The 24,061-nt window shown below is 41.0% G+C and overlaps 1 protein-coding gene across 3 annotated transcripts in view; it reads left to right on the forward strand.

Moving 5' to 3' along the window:
• The first annotated feature begins 1,009 nt into the window (after nucleotides 1-1,009).
• RNF130 (ring finger protein 130) overlaps nucleotides 1,010-24,061 on the forward strand; it is a 55,811-nt gene continuing 32,759 nt past the window's right edge. Inside the window, exons 1-3 of one of the 3 annotated variants that reach the window (XM_032124614.1) lie at nucleotides 1,436-1,602; nucleotides 1,668-1,958; nucleotides 11,920-12,114. In XM_032124614.1, the coding sequence (XP_031980505.1) occupies nucleotides 1,530-1,602; nucleotides 1,668-1,958; nucleotides 11,920-12,114 (559 nt within the window). In that variant the 5' untranslated portion in view covers nucleotides 1,436-1,529. Of the gene's footprint in view, nucleotides 1,959-11,919; nucleotides 12,115-24,061 lie in introns of all 3 variants that reach the window. The other 2 variants (XM_032124613.1, XM_032124612.1) reach the window with 2 other exon arrangements.

Here is a 24,061-nt window from a genome sequence, read left to right on the forward strand (position 1 = left end):
GGGAAGTCACTAAGGAGACCGTTTCTCAAAAGAACAGCTCCACAGCCTTTTTTTTCAGAAACTTAGAAAATATCCTAACTCACAGTCCTGCAGTAATTGTTCTCTTTGTTGTAACTAATTTTCAGTTAGTTTGCCTTTCAAAATCCAAGGAGGCCATTATACTATTTTGTTACATCTCCCAAGAGGCTGAAATCCTTAAAACTATGTTAGTTGATCATTCATCAAACCATGTTTTATAGTATTTCCTGGGATTAATATTTATTAAGAATATTTGAGTGTACAATTTCCCTCCCATTTTAGTATGTCAGAAGTGAGTAACACCAAATTGGGTAGGGATGACTGAATCCTTACACAGAGGCTGTGCTGTTCCTGCCCCAAAAGCTCTTTCAGTTCTACCTGGACAGACTGAACACATCCCACCTCGTTTTCACACACACACAGCTCTTCCACCCCCTATTTCTGACATGCTTTAAAACTCTTTATCTTTTTGGTGATCAGCGCTCCTGAACTGGAAATATTTTTCTGAAAAGATGCTGAGGAGCCATGGGAGCCTGTATGTGTCCCTAGATCTTAGCTGCACCAGAGAAGGTTTAGTTTGGACATTAGGAAGTCTTTTTTAACAGAAAGGTGATTCGATATTGGAAGTGACTGCCCGGGAGAGGTGGTGGTGTCACTGTCCCTGGAGATGTTTAAGGAGAGAATGTATGTGGCACCGAGTGCCATGGTCTAGTTGACATGCTGGTGTTTGGTCCCACTCTGGACTCGATGAGCTCAGAGGTCTTTTCCAACCTATCTGATTCTGTAATGCTGTGACCTAATTCCTTATGGAACCGCGGGTCGCTGGAGCCCGGTACCATGCCGGCCGCCCCCGCTCGCAGCTCGCAGCGCCCACAATGACATCATAGGCCGTGCCCCCGCCCTGTGCCGGACCCCGCCCCGTGGGCGTGATCCTCGCCCAAGCCCCGCCTCTCGTCCTCGTGGCGCGGGGTGGGGCGTGCGGCGCCTGCGCAGAACGCGGGGCTGCAGTCGAGGCGCGGGCGCGGAGTCGGAGCCGCGGGACGGTGCGGGGGCCCCGCTGCCCTCGGGGCGAACCGGGCATGAAGCGACGGCTGCCGGCTGCGGACGCCGGGCTGGGCACTGAGCTGCGCCGCCCGCCGCACTAAGTGGGCGACGAGCCCCGAGGCGAACCGAGGCGGCGCGGCGGGCCGAGTCCGGGGCGACCCCCGCGGCTGTGTGCGAGCGCGACTGAGGCGGTAGCGGCGGCTTCCGCCAGCAGCCTTCTCTGGGCTGGCGAGGGTCTGCGCGGGGAGGGGGCCGCGGCACCGCCCCCGCCTCCTCCCCTCCCCTCGCCGGGCGGGAGCTCCCCCGCGGCAGCGGGCGGGCGGTATGAGCGCGGCGCTCTGAGGGACCGGCGGAGCCCCGAGGGACCGGCAAAGCGCCGCTTTCTCCGAGCAGCCTCCCTTGGGAGCCGCGGCGGCGGATCGGACTCGGCTGGGACCTGCCATGCCTCCCCTGGCTCCTCCCATGGCATGAGCCCGAGCTCTCCTCCCCGCTCCGCCTGCTTTTGGTCTCTCTCCGCTCCCGGGCTGTCAGATGGGATAGGACACACCCGGGCGTGCGGGGCTTGACGCTGCCGTGGGGGAGCGGCGGAGGCAACCGGTGACGGCCGTCGGCTCGCCTGGAGTCGAAGATGAGCTGGCGGTGGCCTCACCACCACTGGAACGGCGGCTCCTCCGTGCTGCTGCTGCTGCCGCTGCTGCTGTGGCACGGCCGGGTCCGGCCGGCCGGCGCCGACAACGCCAGCCAGGCGTACTACACCGCCCTCATCAACGTGACGGTGCTGAGCCCCGAGCGCGGCGGCCCCACGCTGCTGCGGATCGACCGCGGCCGCTACGGGCAGGACTCCCCCAAGGTGGAGGTCAAGGGGCTGCTGGTGGCTCCCGTCCCCATCAACGGAGGTAACGCTTCCCTCGCTCGCTGCCGGGTGGTTGGTCCTTGCCTGGGCTGAGCAGGCTTTCCTAGACAGTTTTGACAAACCAGGAGGAAGAGCTTGCCCAGAGGAAAATAACATAAATCCATGATCTGAGAGTGCTGGCTTGAAAAACGGCTCTGCAAAGCATACTATGCTTTCCAGCATGGATCCCAGTAGATTGGGCGTATTGACTGGTGAAGGTGTTATTCCTTAACTAATTACAGAGAGGGTAGCGATAGTTGACAGTGTTTGGTTACAGCATTGCCTTGAATCTTAGAACAGCTGCATAGCCATCTCGCTGTGCATCTGGATAGCTTTGGCACCTGCATGAAGTCACAGTTTTTCAGTGTGCGATTCCTAAAAACGCTGTTTAAGCTACCCATCGAGACTTGGAAGGACTGAAGCTATCAAGTTGTTGCTCTTATAAACAGCCCAGAATGCACTTGTTTGCAGTACTGAACATTGGATAGAGTGTCCAAATAGTTTTCTTTTAATTAAGTGAAGCTGTTATGTATCAGTTGGTTTTTTGATAAATGTTGGGGTTTATAAAGAACACTAATTTGAGCAGTTGAGAATACTGTCATGATTTTTGCCTGAAGTGAAACCGATTTCTTCAGTAATAGTGATGTCGTTTTAGTAGTATCTTGTTTTAAAAACCATTCTTGACATTGTCTAGACTGCCATCTTTAAGAAATGGACCACTTGATGGAATACAGTGGTCCCAACCTGTCTCCTGGACAGTAAACATCTGAATAATGTATTAAGTGAAATATTGTAGTTAGTTAAAAGTAGAGTCTAAGTGGTGAATACAAAGAGTGTTTTAGAAGAATTGATAGCACAAAACTACTGTATTATTAGAAGCTTCAGAGAATTTGCCAAATCTTAAGATCAGGAAAATACTTTGATGCTTCTTCAGAACAAATGCATCCTGCTAGGCAGCCTCTGTAAGCTTCTGGTCCGGATGGATCAGGTTGTGCATCAGCAGGTGCTTGCCAGCCTCACTGGAGCTCAGTTTCATTAGCTTTGCAAAATATAACTAGAATATATTAATGGGGTGGATTTTTGGGTGGAAGGGTGAGGAAGCAGAAATTGTTGAGGAGGTCTGCTGTAAAACGATTTTTATTTGTACTTCAAATCTTGTCTACCAGCTATCATTAAATATGTTGCAGTCTTTCTTCCGCTTCCTGATATTCCTCACTTACATTCCCACACAACCCCCGTGAAATCAGGAGTCTGTCTTGAAAGTTTCAGGCATGTAAACACTGTTATTGCAAGTAGTATTTTTACAGGTTTTAAAATGCAGCCTTTTAATATATGCAAAGTATCAAAGCACTTTATTTTTTAAGAGCTGCATTATTTGTCAAGAAAAACTTTTGATACTAATTTCCTTTTAATATGCTGCTGTAACTTTTTCTGCTTTCCTTTGAAATGCCTTCATTAAGGTGTGATTAAAACACTGAGGGAGGCTTTGACAGCATTTTCACAGGCAGCTAATAATGAGAAGAGCTAAATGAAATTATGAGCAGTCCATAAACAGCATTTTTATACCTACTGCTAAGTACTACGATGAATAACTTTATTGAGAAAGCACAGAAGGTGATGTGAAAATGTCAGCGCTGACATAGTTTGACATGGTGCAATCATTAAAACTTTGTTACCAGTTTTTGGGGAAATTCTGTTTTGCCCTTCTGTTTCACAACAGACAACTTAAAGCAAGCTCAACAGCAGTTGTTTTTCTTACTTTATATACTCTGAACTGTTCTGTGTAGGTTGTTACATACTTATATTTTGTTTTAATTTTGCTGAGGTGCTTGTGGTTTAAAAATGCTCCATGTAGTAAGAAAGATTGGAATATTTTATGCTTTTAGTTAAGCTGTTCTTGAACATCATCTGCTTTTTTATATTCACATTTGATAAAAGATGATGCAGTCTTGCTGAAAGTAATTGCTCTAATGGTTTTTTTATCAGCCTGTTAATATTGCTGTAGAACTCGTTTGCAAAATTTTTTCTAATAGCTCTAAACCCAAGTAGCTGCCAGCCACTGCTGTTAGAGCAGTAAGTGCTCTACCCCAGTTTTCATGTATCCTCAGAAGAAAAGGACTCTACAATTGTTAGCAACTTTATTTGAGGATACCTTGGATTTGAAACTGCTTTGATGTCAAGCATTCACCCATTTATGGGCTATCTTTGAAATTTTCACACATGTGGGTGATCTGTTAGCACCTTGATGGCATGGACTGTTTTAGAGCTGAAGTGTCCTTAATTTCACTTTTTTGCATGCTGTGTAAAGAATCATAGAATCACAGAATGGTTTGGGTTGGAAGGGACCTTGAAGATCCTCAAGTTCCAACCCCGCTGCCATGGGCAGGGATGCTTTCCACTAGACCAGGCTGCCCAAAGCCCCATTCAGCCTGGCCTTGAACACTTCCAGGAATGGGGCATCTTATTACATCCCTTACTCATTGCCTGCAGGGAAATAAATGAGTTTACTAATTCAGGATTTAGGGCCAATGATCTGCTGCTGACCACACACCATTTGTAATAGTACAGCCTGTGATTTTAAGTGTTCTGTGATGTTTTCTGACTTCTGTTCTTGAATATTCCCGATATTTTATGTACTGCTTTTTGAAGATGCCAGTCCCATGTGATCACCCATCCTTTAAATCTCAGTGCAGCATGACAGTCAATCACTTCTCCCGTTTCTTTTGCAGGGTTTCTTTAATGGAATTCAACCATGTCATGTTAATACATGTATTAAAACTCTTTCCGTGTTCTTTTTATAGAGCTTGTATGAAATTGATAGGGGCTTTCAAAGGCAATGTTCCCCTGGGAGTGGGGTGGCAGTAATTGGCATGACCGCCTGTGAATGTGACTTGTGAAAGTGCAGCTCCAGTGAGCTCTTGGTCACAGTTGGCTGCTGGGTGTACATTTAGCACCTGTGTGGGCATATTTTTCCGAGTACATTAAATGCATGATAGCATAGTTTTTTTTATTAATCTCTCTTCCGTTCTTCTACTTTGAGTTCTTTTTCTTACCTCCTCTAACTTGTTAATCTCTTGTCATGACTTAATTTCTTATTAGAAGAGTGTTTTAAACCACTTCTGGATATGAATGCTTTCAACTTCAAAAGAAAAAAAAAACTCTTCTTGTTCTGCATGGAGGGATAATAGTGAAAGCCTGATGCAGGTTTTCTGATAGTTTAGTAAAGGTTTATAGTATTCCTTCAGGGGGGTTCCAGAATATTTCTCGCTCAGTCCCTTACTCTTTTATTTGTGACTTTGTGCAAGCAGACATTTTCATAAATCTTGGAGCAGTTTGGGGTTGGAAAGGACCTTAAAGATTGTCTAGTTCCAAGCCCCCTGCCTTGAGAAGGGACACCCTCCTAGACCAGGTTGGTCAAAGCCTCGTCCAACATGGCCTTGAACTTTCAGCCCAGTCCTCTCACAGCAGCTGCCTGGGTGCTCCTGGATGTCTGTACATGCACCGTGCAAGTGTTCAGCCCTGTGCCACTCCAATGACCTGTGCTTTTAATCCTCTTTGGTACTGGGTGCCTGACACCAGTTGCAGTGCAGACCCTTAGGTGTCAGGCACATTCCTCTTGCCGTGGCACACCAAGCTAGAAGCCACTGAATACTCGCCTTAATGGTTCTTGGTGGAAACTGCAGTGCTTTGTGGTTTAGTTCCCTCAGAAACATTCTCCATGGGAAACAGGACTCTGTGGCTATTGAGTCTGGGTTACTGCTTGTTGTGCTTGGATTCCAGTGTGAGGGCTGGAAATGTCAGTCTTGTGTGCTCTCAAGAGTCCCCTTACAGGTGGTCAGACCTTGCTGGGAGGTAAGGTTTTGTGCACCTTGGCTGGCTTGGGAAGCTGGGAAGCAGGCAGGATGATTGGGAGTGGGGCTGATAGGAAGGGAAAAGCAGTGGAGTCAAACTTGAAAATGTTAAAATTCACTGAGCCAGTAGGTCAGGAACAAGGGGGTGAGGAGTGGAAAGGGATGGAGTCTAAAGGGCTTGTGGGGAGGTGATGGTTGTATGAAAGCCGCTTTGGAAAAAGAGCTCCTAGAAAGGAGAGCTCTCCCAAAGGGATAGAAGGGTTGGGGCTGGGCAAGGAGGCTGAGAATGTGAGGAAAAATGTATGTTAGAAAAAGGTGGAAGTGTGGAAGAAACAATACTGGCTCAGTGTTAGGAAGGAGGTATATCTTGTGCATGGTGCTGTAAGTACAGCATTCTGTAGCATCTGGCACTTCATAAACATGTTGTGTGAACAAGTTTTAGCTGCAGAAGATTTGAAATGCCAGTTTCCTGGTAACTGCAGAGCTTTAGGCAGCATTCAGACAGAAATTCTGGCCCAGAATCCAAACCAGTAAAGCTTAGGAAAATGCAACAAGCAGATATACCAGTAGAATAGGGTAAGAAGAATCTTGTGCCATGCTTCTGTGCTTCATCATTGGTCTTGGTATCCAGCTTAATTAGTAGTCATTAATTGATAGCAAAAGGGGAGGTTATATATTGGAGTTTATCACCATAATTGTAGCATACTTACTGAGCTAACAAGATTAAATCTGAACTATTATAGGACTCTTCTAAGCTTCAGTGATTTTCTTTTGTTTAACTTCCTCCCTGAAACCAGATTACCTCTCATTCAAAGAGTTTCTTTTCGTGCTAAAGCCAGCTTTAGTCAAAGCAATTACCTGAAAGAGCTGTTGAAAATAAAACGTTGCTGTACATAACACATTGATTCATTGGCACAACCTTATAAAGTAGAAATTATGAGTGGCATGAATAAGGACTGTATTGATAATAATATATTGATAATAACAGTAATGCATTGAAAGAAAATATGTTCATCGTATGTTTTAAGCCCTAATGGGATAGCAAATAACTAGTACCATTCCTTGAAGTAAGAATCAATCAGAACTGCTGAGTTGCCTCTGAATTTCCCAGCTGAATTCCTTTTCTGGAAATTTTATCACAGGTTTATAATTAATGTGTTGCACAAAGCTGTCTTATTTTACCTGTCAGGTGTTCTACATAGGACCTACCTGGGCAGCAGAACTGTAGGGAGGGAATGCTTCAGGGTGCAGCCTGCATGGCACTGCACCTTCCTGTGTTCCTCTGTGGTTTCTTTCCCAACAAGCCTCTTGATCTGCTGTCCCTCAAAATACTAGTGGTGTCTCTCCAGCTATTGTATTACAGTGACTGAAGGTCAGACTTTTAAATGATTTCTGTATGTGTAGCTGAGACAGACCAGCTCTGGCAACTGGCGCTGGCTTCAGAGAGTACAGTATTAGCTAAGATGAAATCAATAGCAAGATATCTGACCTTTAAAGGAGGGGAAAAAAAAAAAAGACAAAAAAACCCGGCATCGAATAAAATGGTTAATGCCCAGAGAGTGGAGTATTTCTGTGAAAAGAGGACAAAGTCTGATAACAGCCAGTGCAGCAACCTTGGCTGAAGGGGGGTGTCTCAGTTGCATTCACAGTGATGCAAGAGCAGCAGGAACACACGGTGTGAGAAAGAACAAACGTAGCCACAGTTCAGAACTAGGGGACAGTCTGCATTCGGACAGGTATACACTTCTGACAAAGCCTGAGAGCTGCTCTAGTCATTTCATTTTTGCTCCCACAAAATGGCTCTCCTTCTGAGAGGGAGAAGGTTAAAACATGGTCAAGCAATTGGAAAAGAAGAGGAGGAAACTACTGTTGCTGTGCTGATGTGAGCTTGCCACTACTACTTCAGTAGCTGAGGAGCCTTGGTTGGATCTGTTGCATTATTAACTATTTTTTTCCACATGAATCCCTAAAATGCTGTCAGAAACCTTAGTCCTTCAGCAGGAAGGGTCTTGAATTATAAAAAATGCTCAAGGAGAAACAGTTATAAAAATTGAGCCACCATGTGTATTCTGCAAAAGGAAACTAAGCTCTCCTAAAGCAGAAAACAAACACAAGCCCAATGGTGGGTACTTAAATCACAGCTGATTCTTCTGTAAAGAGGCTCTTCTGTGGTGTTGGGACTTACAGTAGGGAGGGAGATATTTATGACAACATTGTACATAGCTCTTTAACCCAGCAGGCTGCCACTTCTAACAGAAAATTGGGGTTTTGCCAACACATGACGCATAGATGAACACAGAGACGGGCAGGGTAAATAGCTTATATTTCAAATAAGCCAGAAGAGTAGTACACCTATAGGGAAACTTACTTAAATGGCTTTCTGTATGCTTCTATCTTCTGAACTTCCATGAGTGGCTTCTGATCATATCTTTTTCTGTGCAAGTGATCTGTTTTAGAATAATTTAATGTGAAGTTGCTTTTCATTCTGGCATGTAACATCAGTTTTGGGCCTCTCACTACAAGAAAGACATTGAGGTACTGGAATGTGTCCAGAGAAGGACAAAGGAGCTGGGGAAGGGGCTGGAGCACTAGTCTGATGAGGAGAGGCTGAGGGAGCTGGAGAAAAGGATGGTCAGGGAGGGCCTTCTTGCTGTCTAAAACTCCCAGATAGGAGGGTGGAGCCAGGTGGGGTTCAGCCTCTTCTCCCAGGTAGCAAGTGGCACAATGAGAGGAAGCTGCCTCAAGCTGTGCCTGGAGGGGGTTAGATTCGATATTAGGAAAAATTTCATCACTAAAAGGATTGTCAAGCACTGAACCAGACTGCCCAGGGCAGTGGTGGAGTCACCATACCTGGAGGGATTTTAAAGGCTTGTAGATGTGGTACTTAAGAATATGGTTCAGTGGTGAACACAACAGTGCCAGATTAATGGTTGGACTTGATCTTAGAGGTCTTTTCCAACCCAAACAATTCTATGATCATCCAGGTAATACTTGCAACTCATTTGTTGTTGGTTCTAGTTGAACTTTGGATACCAGATCATAGATGGCAGGGTAGTGAAGAGCTGTCAATGACGATTCTGGCTGACCCTGTTCATGTGTGTCTCTTGCAGTGCCCACTGATATCCATGGCACCTGAGCTGCACGAGAGATGTTTTATTGTAACCATCTCACTATTCTAGAAAGGTGACTGTGATTCTAAGACTTCCACACTTTTTTGGACTATCTTCAGTCTATTGAAAAGACAAGCAGAGCACCCCACATTTTTCACTATTGGTTCTGAATTTTATTTAGTTAAAAGTGGAAAGATTTTACTTAACATTTGTGTGGTGTAATAGAATGCTAATGCAAAGAAAAGTGGGTTGTGACTTTTTATTAAATCTCAAGTGACTTGCAGACACTCAGTTCAGGTTTATCTAAACCAACCAGATTTTCATCAGTGTTTCTCTATTACTTAAATAGTACTGAGATAATATTGTCAGCTGTTAAATTTTCATCAGGGTATGCTGAATACACCTCGTCAGGAATAACATGCTGTAAGCATTTGAGTGGTGTTTGTTGGTCTATATCTGGAAAGCTTTAATCTCTTAATATCTTGTTTCCTAATTCTGTTGCTTTATCCAGTAACATTTCATAGCTCTGTCCACAGCTGAAAGAGACTTTGATCTCCACTGTGGTAGAAAATTTTGTACTACTTTTCCCACAGATGCAGTTTCTGTTATCTCTTACTGCTTTCTCTGTTGCTTTTTAAGCTAAAAATTTTCAAGCATACAAATTCAAGGTGCCTACATGAATTTTGAGAATGCTGCCTCCTCATTCAAGGTGCTCTTTGTTGCTTTTATGGTTTTTCACTGTAATAACCCATTACCTTGTTCTTGTGGCCATTTTTGTTTTCACTTCATATTTTAGTTTTGATCATGATTGTACTGAAGCAAACAGTACATAATCTGTAGGATTTCTGTTTTTAATAATCCCATATATTTTAGGTAAATTTATGTTGGCCATAGTGTCTACTCTCAGAGTTATTTTTGGCAGTTTGAGGGGATTCTGTGGAATTGTAGCCATTTAGAAAATGGTATTTTCCAACAGAAGTATCATACCTGAGATTCTTGAGTATGATATCATGGGAGAAGGATGGGATTTTTTGGCTTTCAGGGCTTGGGAAACTTCCTATCGCAGTCTGCTGGTGCTTTCCCCCTTCCATGTTTTTGAGCAAAAATATTCAGAACAAGGGGGAATTGTGTATTAAACAGCTTTTATCTTAACAGAGGGCAAAAAGGTTGGTGGCTCATACACTGTGTTGTGATTCTTCCACATTTTCAAAAAGGACTGTAATTCCCTTTAAAAATACATACTGTTCTCAAATTTAAGATTACAAAGACAAGCTGCAAAAGTGCAGTGGGCATGAACATGCTCTTCTTTGATTGGTGATGTTCGTGATGGCCATCACCAGTGCTGCAAAGCAACATGTGTGGATCAGTGCTAGCTAGCAATTTCCACAGGAATTCAAGTAATGGTGTCAGGGTAATGGAAGAAAACGCTCTATAAAATTTGGCTTCAGGCATCTGTATTTCAGACTTTCCCTGATGCCTGTATGAAACAAAAATACAGCAAATAGCCCTTCATGTCTGAGATGTCTAATACAGGCTTGAAAAGCAATTGTGAAAAGGATGTGTTGATATCTGGCTCCCCACCCTCCTTCCAGGGGAACAGGGAGAGGCACTTCTTGTCGAAATTAAGAGCAATGACTTCCTGTACGTCTGCCACAGTATAGATTCATCTGCACTAGTTCTCTTTAGGCAAGCAGAAAATTTTCTTTCTTGTTTCAGAAAACATCTTTAGCTCTTTGACTCTCCTTTGTTACAGGTTTTAACCTCAGCTATGTTAAGCTGAGAGTACTTAAAAAGACCTTTTGTTTTGTTTCCAGCTGATATGTTAAATTGGATATTTTTTTTGGTGGTAGACTTTTTGCTGAAATCTCATAGTTGTGCTGAATTCACTTCTTGAGAAGGAAAAAAAATTGTGGGACACTTCATTTGAATTGCTCTTACATTGCAGAACTGTAATGTTTTCTGAGCTATTATGCAAATAAATTGTTTGTTTGTCTTGAAAAAATCACTGTTTATCCCAGCTATTTTTAGTAGCCAAAGATTCTTATACTCTTGGCATTTGAAAGGATAAATATATTTGCATTATAAACTGCCAATGGCTCTAAATTTATAAAATCCTTTAATGATATGACCACAGTGTATCAGACTAAACTGTGTTGTGCAAACAGATCTGTCTTTTGGCGATTTCAGCTGCTGTGAAGTTATCTTCTGCCTTGGGTTTTGTGCCTTTTGTACACAGCTCTGTGGGTTTGGGTTGTTCCCGGATATGTTACAGTGTCAGAAAGGACAAAAGAGCTTTGCACACTGTTGAACTCAGACATCTGGCATTTGCCATTTCTGTTACCCTTCCTTTATACCATCTATACCTGTTTAGCTGACGAGTGCATTGCGTTCGCAAACCCATTTGTTTCTCTATGAATTTGAATACATTTCCTTGTAGACAAAATGTGCATATGTAAAACGCTGATGTTGGCTGCTGGGGTTGTACAAGATCAGCTTTTAATGTTGTCCTTTTTTACAGTAGCCTGCACATGGCAGATAACTCTGAAATCTTGTTTTCACAACCTGCTTTGTTTAGTTGTACTTCCCACTGCAGCGATATTTATGGCTGCATTAGAAAGAAAAGACTTGTACTCCCCAGAATGACTGATAAACAGCTGTTTTGTAAATGCCTATAGCAAATGAACCATATTCTAATGTTTTTCAGCCTCTAGGCAGGTATTGATTTGAACGTGAATTCATTGTTCTAGCTGCACTGGAGTTAAAAATAGCGTGTGTCAGTGAGCCTAATTCTCGGGCATATAGTCATAGCTTTCAATGTGGGAGACTGCTTTTTTTAAAATCTTTTTTTCCTAAGAATACAGTTATCTTTAGACTTTTTAAACAAGAGGATAGTGGCTTCCTAGTGTATAGCATTTAAGTACTTCAGCAAACTTGGAATTAGGATTTTTTTTTTTTTTCCTGTTAGAAGAAATTGGCGTCTGTGTAAATTTGTTTCCCATTTCAGTTGCAGATCGTCTGGGCTGTGACCCTCGAACACGTTTCCAGGTCCCACCAAACACCAAGCAGTGGATTGCTTTACTACAGAGAGGAAACTGTACATTTAAAGAGAAAATACTGCGAGCAGCTTCACATAATGCCACAGCTGTGGTCATTTACAACAATGTGTCCAGTGAAGAGCCTGTCACAATGACACATCAAGGTAAATAAAATGTAATCTCCTTCACTATAATGCTTTTGCCGTATAAACTATTGTTAAAGAGCCCTTGGCATTGGACAGATGGTATTTGAAGTAGCCCATTCCCTAATGATATTTACATGTATATAATATAGTGAAATAAGCCAATAATTCTGAAAAGTTATTTTCCTTTAGCCTACGCTTATCCAATGAGGAACGCTTTTCCTCTGCAGTGGGGATGTGGGTGGGTTGGAGTGAGGAAATGCCAGTAAGATCTGAGGAGCAGTCTTTCAAACCTTTCTGCAGAAGAGAAGCTAACATACAGATATAATGGAAGATCTAGAATTTAACAAAGAATCTGTACCTGAAGAATTCTGTAGCAGCGTGTCTTCAACTCGTCGTTCTGGTGGGGACCTCCAAATGAAAACAGATGTATTTTGGGATCTAAGCTTGCATGCTTTTTTTAATGACAGTTTACAGAGCATTCTCTTTCTACAATCAAAGTCTAAGTGCCATACAGGAGTCAACAAAACAGTGATTTGGAGGGCAGTTGCCTCTGTAAATTGTCTAAAATAATGCTGGAAATCTGTTTTTCTGGAGAGTTCTACTTGCTTACAGCTGCCTATGTCTAAAATTTTACTGTTCCTAGTGACTTACTTTTGTTGCTGGAAGCCTCATATGTAAACATTTTCCTTGGTTAAAAATTATTTTTGCAATTCTGATAACTACCTTTTTCCTTTTCCAGAAGATTTTTTATTTTGGAACTATCTAGCTTAACCAGAAAAGGCATATCTCTATATTTGGTGGTGGTACTGCTGGCTGGTTTTTGGTTTGTTTTTTTTTTTAGAATATTTTCAGTCTCTTAGCATAAGGGGTTGCTTGGAAACTAGAATTTCTTAATTATTGCTATGCATATTGTCACACAATTAGAATTGAATTCTTTTACTGAAGAAATGCTATGGTTGTTTCTTCCTTTTTTTAACAAGCAAAATGTCTCACAGGAGTTTGACCTTCCCAGTTCTGTATGCCACAGGAATTTTGCAGGGGGGTTTTGACCTCCATGTAGCAATTCAAAGCCTGTTAACAATTGATTTTTATCTCAGGTACCTTCCTTAGACATTTTTACAAGTAATCTGCAGACGAAAAGTCCTATATTCTAATGAAACATTTTTTGCCAATTTTTGGGTTTTACTTTTTTTTTACTTTTTTTTTTTTTGCCCCCCCACTTCTCTCTCTACAGTTGTAGTGCCCTCCTAAACCTTCAGCTCTGGACTCTTTGAACTACCTGTAAGAATGTAAATTCTGCTGTCTCTATTTAACAATGATTTGTGAGTTTTCCCATGGCCTGGAGTACCTCAGTGTGTCAGGAAAAAAAGGCTACTACTACTAATACAGCTTTGGCATTGTTGGCTCTATTACATGTTAAATCATATAATGGGTTTGATTATAACTTTAATACCTTCTTTCTCATAATGCTGTTAGATTTGGTTTTCACAGCAGTAGGATGGTGTCTGTCTTCTATTAGGAAATCCTTGTTCCCTCCCTGTTTCATCTCAGAAGAGCAGTGTTTTGCCTTTGAAACTTTATCAGTAGGCCCAGTAGTTCTGGTTGGTTGAAATACCATCTCAAGATGTAAAATATGAGAGCTGCTGTGGCTAAAACAGTGTCTTATAAGGTATCCAGGCAGCTGTTTGGGTAGTTGATATTTGGGGGAAAGTCCAATACTGTCTTTGGCATGGTGAGTTCCCAATATTTGCTCTTACTTATGGTAAGCTTTAAAAAAATGTAATTACTGGAGATGATATTTTAGCTTTGTGTATTTGAAATACTGGGTTTTAGGTGCATGTGTTCAGTCTACTTTGGAATCTCTGTCCTGGTTTGGGCTGAAGGCTCTATCTCAAAACTAATATTGGACTTGAAGTGTTCAAACTACGTGACAGGCTAAAAGTAGTTTTTTAGAACTGAAGTAGCAGCTGTAATGAAGAGAAATACTGCTCCACAGCCTTTGTTTTGATTGTGTTATGGACACGTAAGGGATTTCCTCAGAAATCACTTTGCAGAACTTCCTGCAACTAACTTCTCTGTGGGTTGATGGAGGAACTGCAAGTGTGTGTAACTGAGATGTAGACTGGTCCTTTGGTGTTAGCCTCAGCAGAGGGAGGGTTTGGAACCCAGCATTCCCCTTCTTGAGAGTTATTCCAAGTGGGAGATAGATTCTTGAATCTATGTTTGTGGGATGAGTCTTTCCTAACACTGTGTGTAAAGCAGACTTGCACACATTCCCTGGTCCTCCTATTTCTGCCTTTTCAACCATATCATATTTGATATGCAACCATATCAAAGCAAATACTGTGTGCTTTTTAGGTGGTGAGCAACCACGTCATCTCAGAGGTCTCTTCCAACCTAACTGCTTCTGTGTCAATCTGTGTGGTCTGCTAATTAGATATTCCAGTGCACTACATCACTTCTGTTTAGTATTTTCTGTCCCTAAAGGTTGGGAGGAGCTGACCCTGTGTATCTGATAGCTGTTCTGCAGTGATTAAGTTAATATGTGTTAGAGTTGATAGCAAGTGAGAAGGAAGGTGGGCCACCAAGTTGGTGTTAGCTCCACATGATGTCTATTGCTGTGCAGTATTCCTCTTTTCTTTAAAAATGCAGTCTTCACGAAACAATTTTGCAGCTGTATTATGATGACTAACTTAATGACTCTACATTTTCTTTCCATAGACAAAGGAGAAAGTAGACCTTGTGTTATTTTGTATTACTGTAACATAATCTTTGTACTGCTGCATAGTGAGCCTTAGAAATATTCCATCTTCCAGGTGGAGCAGAGAGGAAAGCAGCAACTGCTTATAATGCACACTGTGAACTGCAAGCTTTTCCTGCTTGGATATTTGCATGAATTCCAATCACCTGCTTAGACAGTGTCTGTGGCAAAAATAAATAACACATTACACAGATTGATGTATGTTGCCCACCTGCAGAGAGGTGATTCCCTGTGAAAAGAGCTTAGGAAGCACTTTTCACCTGTAGGATTAATATTTTATCCAAGCTATTTTATGCTTGAATACACATTTGAAAATTTTATTCTTATGGAAATTTGTTCGTACTCAAAATATTACTTAGCAGAATGGCAGTTCTTTCTGGAGGCTGGATAACGACTGTCACTGTGGAGTCAGTCTATCATCACTGTGTCAAATGAACAGTTTCTGCTGCTAATAGCAGAATTTGCTTTCTCTTGTGTCATAGTCCACCAAGTCTCTGCCCCTTCGTTTTCACCTTTGAGTTTTAAAGTAGGTAATGACCTTCAGGAATTGGTTAACTTTTTTTTTAATACCTGTACTTCTGTTAATGTTATTTGCAACATTATTTTCTTTTCTTTGTGCATATTCTTTTGTATGTTACTGTATACTTATTTTACACAGTCCTGTAGATGTCTTCTATCAACCTAAGCAAAGGACATCTTTCCCAGCATAGGTTTTCTTAGACTATGAGGTCACTGGCAGGAAGGCAGTTTTATGAGTGGTTTTGCTTGCTGCTTCTGTTAAAGCAAAACTGCTACTGTCTAATGTAAAAAAGAGCCTGTGTGGTGGAGAAAATATGCAGTTGCTGTCTCCTTTATAAGCAGTTATGGGAATGGGAAGACAGTGCAGGTTAAATAACAATTTAATTCCTTTCTTGTTTGTGTGTGATGGATACAATCCTGTTAAGTACAAAACAGTTAAATCTGGGGAGGTGGGAGCTGGATAATTTTTAAGGTCCTTTCCAAACCCAAACCATTCTCTGATTTTATGATACTGAATTTCTCTCTTAAAATCTAGACTTTTATTTGGATTTACAGAAAAGAATAAAATCCAAAGAAGCCTCCAAAGTTCAAATTTCATACTTAGAATTTATGGAACAAATACAGACAGAAAAAGAGAAACACATATAGAAGAGTGTGTCAAAATGAAGCTGCTGGATTCCAGTAACTGTGGTTTATCAGCACCTAAGAAATTTCCAGAAGTATATAAACAACTTCTAATATAACACTGTTTTTAGAAGATTTACCTGATACAGGTAAATCTTTTAAGGTCTTGAGAACCAAGATGCAGATGTGTCATCAAGATAAATCTTCATTGCTCTTCTAATGAAACAACTCATTAATTTTCTGGAGGAACTTGTTTCTGTTCCATGATGTGCACAGGTGATGTTCCCCTGCCATGGCACTGTGCAAGAGGTGTCCAACATAGGCTCCCAGAAACAGGTTCCTTCTAAGGGAAAGAGTTTTCATGGCCCTCTATTCACTTAGAAAGCATACTAGCATGGGAAGCAGGGGCTGTACTTGCTTTGAACTGTGCTAAAACTGCCTATATGTTCTGTGGATTGTTTTAGGTCAGTGGGTCAGAAGCAGGAGGGACAGGAAGCAATTTGAAGTTGTTGCCATCTAATGGCTCTTCCACGTTCTTGCCCTCATTCGGAGTGAGTACAAAAGACTGCAGAGAGCCGGCGGTCGAGGTGCCACTGTCCTCTGTTGTGGCACTGATCCCTGAGCAGCTCATCTCTTAACTCTGCTGCTTGCCTTTTTCTCACAAATGTCTCTTTATGTAACTCTGAGCTGAACTGATGCGTGAAAGCTCTGGCAGGGTGTACTGCAGATTATCATGCACAGATGTGTACTGACGAATATTTTAGCTCTGTACCAAATCCACTGCAAAACTTGCCCTGGATTACTGAGACCTACTTTGAATCCACAGGTCAAAACTAATTTTATTGTATATTACAATATTATTATTAAAATGTGTTATTATTAATTTACCTCAGAATATTAGTGAAAAGGAAAGAGCTGAGTCATTAAAGCTGAAGCTTTAAAAAGGGCCAAGCAATTAATAGTCTAACCATAGCTTACATATATTTGATCATTTTTTGGTTATGTTTGCTAATTGAAAATATGGAGGATGAATGTCAACAGCTTTATTGTTGATCATGTTTCCCACTACATTCCTTGGAGGTGTATCAATCAGGAAAGTCTGTCACACAGTAGATGGAGGTGTCTGACACTTAGAGACGGGGAGAGGAGTATGTTTGACATGCTGATTCTGGACCATAAGGAAGCACTTCTCTCTTCAAGGCAATCCAGGGAAGCCCCTTTACAGAGCCATCATAGCATTGGTGCCTTGCAGAACTCCTTACCAGTGTTTCTGTGTCATACATGCCTCATCCACAACTAAAATAACAGAAGTCGGGCTCATTTTAACTCAGCCAGCTGAAAGGGTAATTAGTTCTGTGACTGTGAAGAGGCCCACGGGACTGTTAGTGACTGTAAGTAATTACATTCTTCTTCTTATCCAAAGTCTGAGCTCCAGCAGTAGAGTAATTCCCTGTATCTATGGACTCAGTAGAACCAAATTTATGATATTAATCTATGAATATGCTCTTTGTAAATCTCTCAAAGTATTTTGTAGTGTCCTTGGGTAAGGCTATCTTGCCATTTCTCTTTTGTGCTTTGCTGAATTTGTTTGCAATGACTGTCCATGTCCAGATAGATAGATCTGTAGAGAAGTTGTGTGTCTATAGAAGAAAATACTTGAGCATGACAAATTGCCCATTTTAGAAATGCCTGGGTTTTTTAGCTGCACCATCCATTAGTGGGAATACAAACTGCTGTCCAGAAATGGCAAAATGTAAGCCACCTGCTAGCACCTGGTCACACTGTGGAATGCAAGACAATTATCAAAATCCAGGTGTGTCTTATATTGATGATGGACCAGTGATGTCTACGCTACATTAATATTATTGATGAATCAAGAATGTGACACCATAACAGGTTTTGGACACTGTTCAAAAGTATAGAAAGTGAAGAAAAGCTGTTTTCAAATTAGCAAAAATATCTTTTGAAGATAGGCAGGTATAGATATTTCAGAAATGTGTGAAACTGTGACACGAGGAACCTTTTTATGCAGTGGTGTGTAATTTGTTAGGAGTACACCGTTTCCCTAGTCAAAACTTAAAGTGATCCTTCAGCTTTTTATTAATTTGCATTTGTTCAAGGTTTGAATATAAAATTTGGTCTGCTTCGTTAGCATACTAATACCTTAACAGTTGCAAGTATTTATTCTTTAAAAGAGGCTGCAAATCAGTTTATTCACAGTAAAATTTGCTTAACGCTATGTAAAAATTTAAGTAAAAGAAGAAAAAAATCTGTGCACAGATTGTGGAAAGGGGATGATCAAGTGACACATTTCTTTGTGCCGAGCTTTTTTTATTCTTCCGGCATTATTTAGGTGGAATGTCCGTTTCCTTTAAAAAAGATAAAACTGTAGTGCAAGCAGATGCAAAAGAGGCATTGCTAAGACAGGAAAGAGTGTGAAATATCTCAAAAGTCATTATAATGTCTATCTGCTTTTCTCTTGTCTCGGCTTGGTTTTCCCTAGTGTAAAGAACCTAAGAAGTCACATACACTAAATATATATATATATATATATATATATATATATATAAAAATGTAATTCCCAGAACCTACATGTCTTCCACAGAAAGGGAATATGTGATATAAGTGGAATTATCAAGGCAATTCAAAAGAGGGGAGCACAAGAAACCCCAAGCCCCAGAATCCAGTGTCCTTACCATTCTAGGGGAACTCTGCTGCAGTTCACATTCCAGGGATTTATAAATTCTCTCCCCTTCTTGGCCTGGCCATGGGTCTGTCCTCCTGCTGCCCATCCAGAAGCATTGAAATAGCATATTTAAAGACTGAGCAGAGATTCTGGAACTTGTGGAGCTCTTACAAAAAAGGTGGGTGCATCTTGTAGCTTAGTAGAGAATCTTAATTCTTCTAGCAGTGCTTAGTGTTATATGACTTGGGATGGAAGACAGAGAGGAGCTCCCTGGGTGAGGCTGGTGGAGGGGAAATGATCTGCCGAGAAGCCAAAGCCCAATGCCTCTTTTGTACATACTGAAGTTTTGTTGTATCTTTGAGAGGCTGTGAGTGTTGGTTTTCTGGAGTGTGTTAGTGCAGGAGAGAGTCAGCTTGACCTTGACGAGCTTGAGGAAATCCAGGGGCATAGCTCGCCAGCTCACGTGTATCAGCAGGATTTGGACTTGTGAATGAATCAGGATGTGGCTGTGACTACCTGTTTTGATTGTATGCTAATTTCTCCATAAGAAACATTTCCCTGAGTGTCAGAATAGAGCAATTGGGTTATGAAATAATGTGTCAGTAGTTGTTACCTAAATACAGCCCAACAGTTTTCTCAACTGACTTTGCAATTTATCTCTCCTTTTAGGAACTCTTGGTCAGAGTAGATTATAAAGCTGGTCAAAAATACAGCAAGGACATTATACTGAGGCATCGTTTCTTGTTTAACAAAGGAGGATAGGCTTATAAGTTTATTATTTATCACTTATGGACTTAATGTGCTGCAGGCTAGCACAACAAGAATCTGATTAAGCTTTAATATTTGTTTTGAATTTAATTGTGTCACACCCATCTTTGAAAAGCTGCTGTTGCTGTTTCTGGTTTTCTAATCCTATGCCTGAATCAATGCCTGCTTTTCTTAAAGGAGCAGACTTTGTGGTAGTCCATCATGTCTGCAGTACAGCAGTGCCTGGCATGTTCCAGAACACTGAAGTGTGTAACCATGTTTAGAGGGCACAGAGCAGGACCCTCTCTTCACCTGACAGAGTGAAATCTGTTGTAGCTTTTTGCTACAAAGAAAAGTTCTGAGTGCTCTTCAGATATACATTGACAGTATTTCATAGAAGCCTGTTCCTCCCTGAACTTGAAATACCTACTTCTTTGTCCTCTTGAGTAGACAGAATTCAAGTTTTAATTTCAGAAGCTTTTTCTTTAGGTTGTTTTGAATGGGTTTGTGCAGCAAAGAGACTTGTGATTTCTGCAAATACCTGCTCAGTGTTTTGGGATAGCAAGTTGTTTCACTGGTTGTATTTAACTGAGGCACCTTTAAAAGCCTGACGGTTGGGTAATAGTTTCATATGCTGCTGCCCTTTATGATTTTTCTCATGGTAATTTTGTAAAATCTTTTCTGGTGTCTGACACTACATAAAATAGGCATCCTAAAGTAAATGTTTACATACAGGCAAGAATTCAACATTTTCAATATTATTAAGGCAACAGGAAGACAAATATTTTAAAATGCTACCAGTCTCATTTTAAAATTAATGTATATTCTTGGCATTAAATTCTTGTCTTGTTTAGAATGCAATAACTGGCAAATATTATGGGCTTTTTCTGTATTTGATTTGGGACATCTCAAACAACATATTCTACTCTTGAGATTGCTCATGTGTTGACAGCTTGGATGTGCTCTTGTTTACTTTCTGATTAGATCAAAATAAAAATATGTGCAGCTAGACCAGTTTTAATAACTCTGAAGATATGCCAAGGCTCGTTCTCTTGGTGTCTGCTTTCCCATAAACCTGTTTAGAATGTAAGAGTTATTCTTCACAACAAATTTTTTTGTTTTGCATCAGATGAAAATGCTAAGGTACCTGATAAATTTGTGGGTTTCCCCACTGTTGTTAAATGCTGTGGAATTTTTATTTAAAAACTCTTCTCCCCAAGCCCACTTTTTCTAGTGGCACAGCTTTGCGTACAGGTCAGCATGCCTTTTCCTTATCCTTTACCTCACGAGTTTCATGGATTATATCCTTTATGGCTGAATCCCTTCCCTGGTAGAGGTAATCCTTGCTTTCGCCTCTGCTCTTATGCAGCTCAGATGTCTTTTGGTGTTTTCACAGAACTCACAATCAGTCTCTCAAAATTTCATATACAGCCATAGCTTTCATTAGTGCTTTCCTGCTTGCTTTGTCACTTTCTGGGCTCCCAAATTCTGTTGAAGTGGTTTCACTGTTAGTTAATGTTATTCCAAGAAATATGTCGCTCACAGTACTAGGATTGATCCTTTTCCTGGGTACTGAATATTAGGTATTGCTGTCTTTTTATTTCTGATATAATGCATTCAGAAATGCTTAGCACACAGCTACAGGATTTTAACAGAAGATTAGGGAAGTCTGGTTTGTGAAGATTGGCAGTTTTATTTCCAATTAAGTGATCATGATGATGATCCTATTGCTGCACTCAGAACGGCAGTGGCATTTTAATGTCTGAATCCAGCTTTCAAGTGACTGTCTGGACCATTCTTTACCTTTATCAGGAAATGGGGAATTTGTTTGTGTTTTCTAAGGAAGTACTCTGAAATTTTCACCAGCAGAATTATTCAGGTAAATGTCTGCTAAGTTTAGGGTTTTCGGAAAGAAGCGATGAACGGATTCAGTTGCAGTTAAATATTCTCTGCTGTTTAAAGAGAGGACAATATTCTTTCGCAAGCATGAGATGAGTGCAGTCTGTGTGCTTCATGCTGTGTCTGCAGCATCAGCAGCCACTATCAGAGACTTACTGCAAGGACTTCAGCTTTAAATATCAGCCATTAGCAAATCACTGACCTTTGTTATGAGTATCTAACTTAATTCTCAGTTCTCTGCAAACCTTGTTGCATCAAATCAAAATAGTTCAGTGCCTTTTACAGGTGGTCTGACCCTTTCCACAATCAAGATGGGATCTAAGGTTTTGCCCTCCCCAGCTGTGAGAAGGTGGTTGAAGCATTGCAGCCTGATTGGCAGGTGCATTTTGCCAGGCTGCCATTCCCTGCAACCCCTAGTGGGTGCTAGGTGGAGGTGTCTGAAGTCTCCTCTTTGAACCATGCCTGTCTTCAGCTTCAGCTTGGTATCCTGGACATAGTTATCCATATTTTGAGCTTCAGACAAACATATGGTAGTCAAGAATTAACGAAAAAAAACAAACAAACAAAAAAGGAAAAAAAAAAAAGAAAAGGCAAAACCAAACAAAACCCCAAAAAAATTCCCACCAAACAAGCAAACGACAAAAAACCCACCAAACAAAAAAAAAAAAAAAACCCAACACAACAAAAGCACCACAAATATTTGCCTGTGCGGACACTTGTAACATTTCTTTGAGATTACTTTTTATTGACTTTGTAAGCATGCTCTTTTAGAACTGCTAGGACATATGAATAGGTCAGTGAGAGAGCAAAGCAGTTTCCTTACGAGCTCTACAGGAAACTTCTGGATGTTGCTGTTTTTCCCATAGTCTTGTTTTTAGTGTCTTCTCAGCTCTTAAGTTTTTCTCTCTTCTGCTCTCACAATGTAACATTACACAGATTTAATGATTAGTCACAACTTCATCCCTTTTCATACACAGAGTTGTATAACTATCCTAATTAAACATGCGCATGATAAAATTGCAAGCTGGAAAGAGCTGCCTGGGCTTGGATGATAGCAATTAAATGATTTATGTTTACAGGCATCAATATTTATCTTATGTCTACTGTCTGTCCTAGCTTGTCACCTGTGGTTCCATGTGTAGTTCATTGGCTTTAGTAAGCAATCCATATTCTTTTCTCTGGACTCTATGTTCTTGGCTGAGGAGAATCTTGCTTTTCGAAAGATTATGGAGTAAGACCATATTCTCTGAGTTTCACAAACAGTCTTTCTGTCTTCACCTGAGGATTTTTTTCTGCTAAAGTTTCAGAAATAAAAGGTTTCAAGGTGCTTAAAATAAATGAGTCACTGTCTCCTCCTGCCCCCAATTGTTCTCAAACAGGGAGTTCTTGCTAAAATTATTTAGGGTGATGCCCCTGACAAAAATATGGATGAACCAAGTCCCAGTTTCCACTGAGCTTCAGTATGTTAAACAGACACAATTTATTTTTCTTTTCTGCAGTTCTCCTTGGCTCTGGCGGGGTCAGAAGCAGCAGTAGCACTTTGGCTGCTCCCAGTTGAGTCATTTGGAATGCAAATCACTTTGCAGTGATGCCAGAGGTTCCCATTGTGCTGGGCTTTATATAAAATGCGTGACAGATTGTCAGCTTTGTCACATTCCCTGGGCAGCAGGGAATAGGTAGAGGCTTCAGCTTTGGATTCAGATAACACTGGACTAGTATCAGAAAATCTTTGTCATCTTTGCGTTGCAGATAACTTATAAATCATGTTAGGATATTACATTGAGTGCTTCAGCGTGATATTTTCATACTAACATAATTTCTCAGTGCAAATAAATTTCTTCTGGGGAAGCTTAGCAGAGCATGTGCTCTGGGGAATACAGTCCTCCTGAACCCTTCCCTGCTTTTCTTCTCTGCCTGAACTAGATACGAAGAGCAGAAGTGAAGTCTGGGGAAAATACCAAGCAGTATAAATTATCTGCTCTTGATTGATCTTGCGCTATCTGAGCTGCAGGGATTTGGGGTTGCAGGAGCATGTGCTTCATCTACATACAGGATATTGTAGGAAGGGTGTCTCTTGTGCTGTAAAAATGTGCTGAAAGTCAGGGCAGGAACTGTCCTCTCAAATGGACAAATAGGAATCTGGGTAGATTTCCATGAAAATAAAGCTAGTGATGGACTTTTACTCTGAGCTTTGCTGTCTATTAAATATCTTGGTTATTTTTGTATGAAACCAAACTTGGTACTGAAATATCTCTTGAGAGCTGGATTAAAATTGGTCTTGTGTGAGTCTGTGCTATACTAGAGATTAAATAAATTGTGTTGAGCTTTCATTGCTATTCAAAGCTTTTGAATTACTGTGGCACTGTTTCAAAAATATTCGGAAGGAAACACTGAACTTTCTTTCCCTATTTAGCCCCATGTTAGCAGGACAAGGCCTGAATGACTTTGCCATTTCAATTTTAAATAAAGAAAAGTTTAAATTTCTTGAGGAAAGCAATTTGAGGGCTGTGGAATGTTTTTTCAATTATTGTGCAAGTTTTAATTTCTGAGATTATAAGTTTTGATTCTTTTGAGTAGTTCTGTCAGAAGAATTCACATCACCAGCATTAGTGAACTTAATAGGAAAACTGATTATAGTGGCTGTAAATGTTACTATTTAGCATAGTGAATGCAAAGTGTAATAAGAGAACATTTAAGGCTGTTGCACAACTCTATTAAAAAGTCCCCAT

Source organism: Corvus moneduloides, chromosome 15 (genome assembly GCF_009650955.1).
Source record: "Corvus moneduloides isolate bCorMon1 chromosome 15, bCorMon1.pri, whole genome shotgun sequence".
Lineage (NCBI taxonomy): Eukaryota > Metazoa > Chordata > Aves > Passeriformes > Corvidae > Corvus > Corvus moneduloides.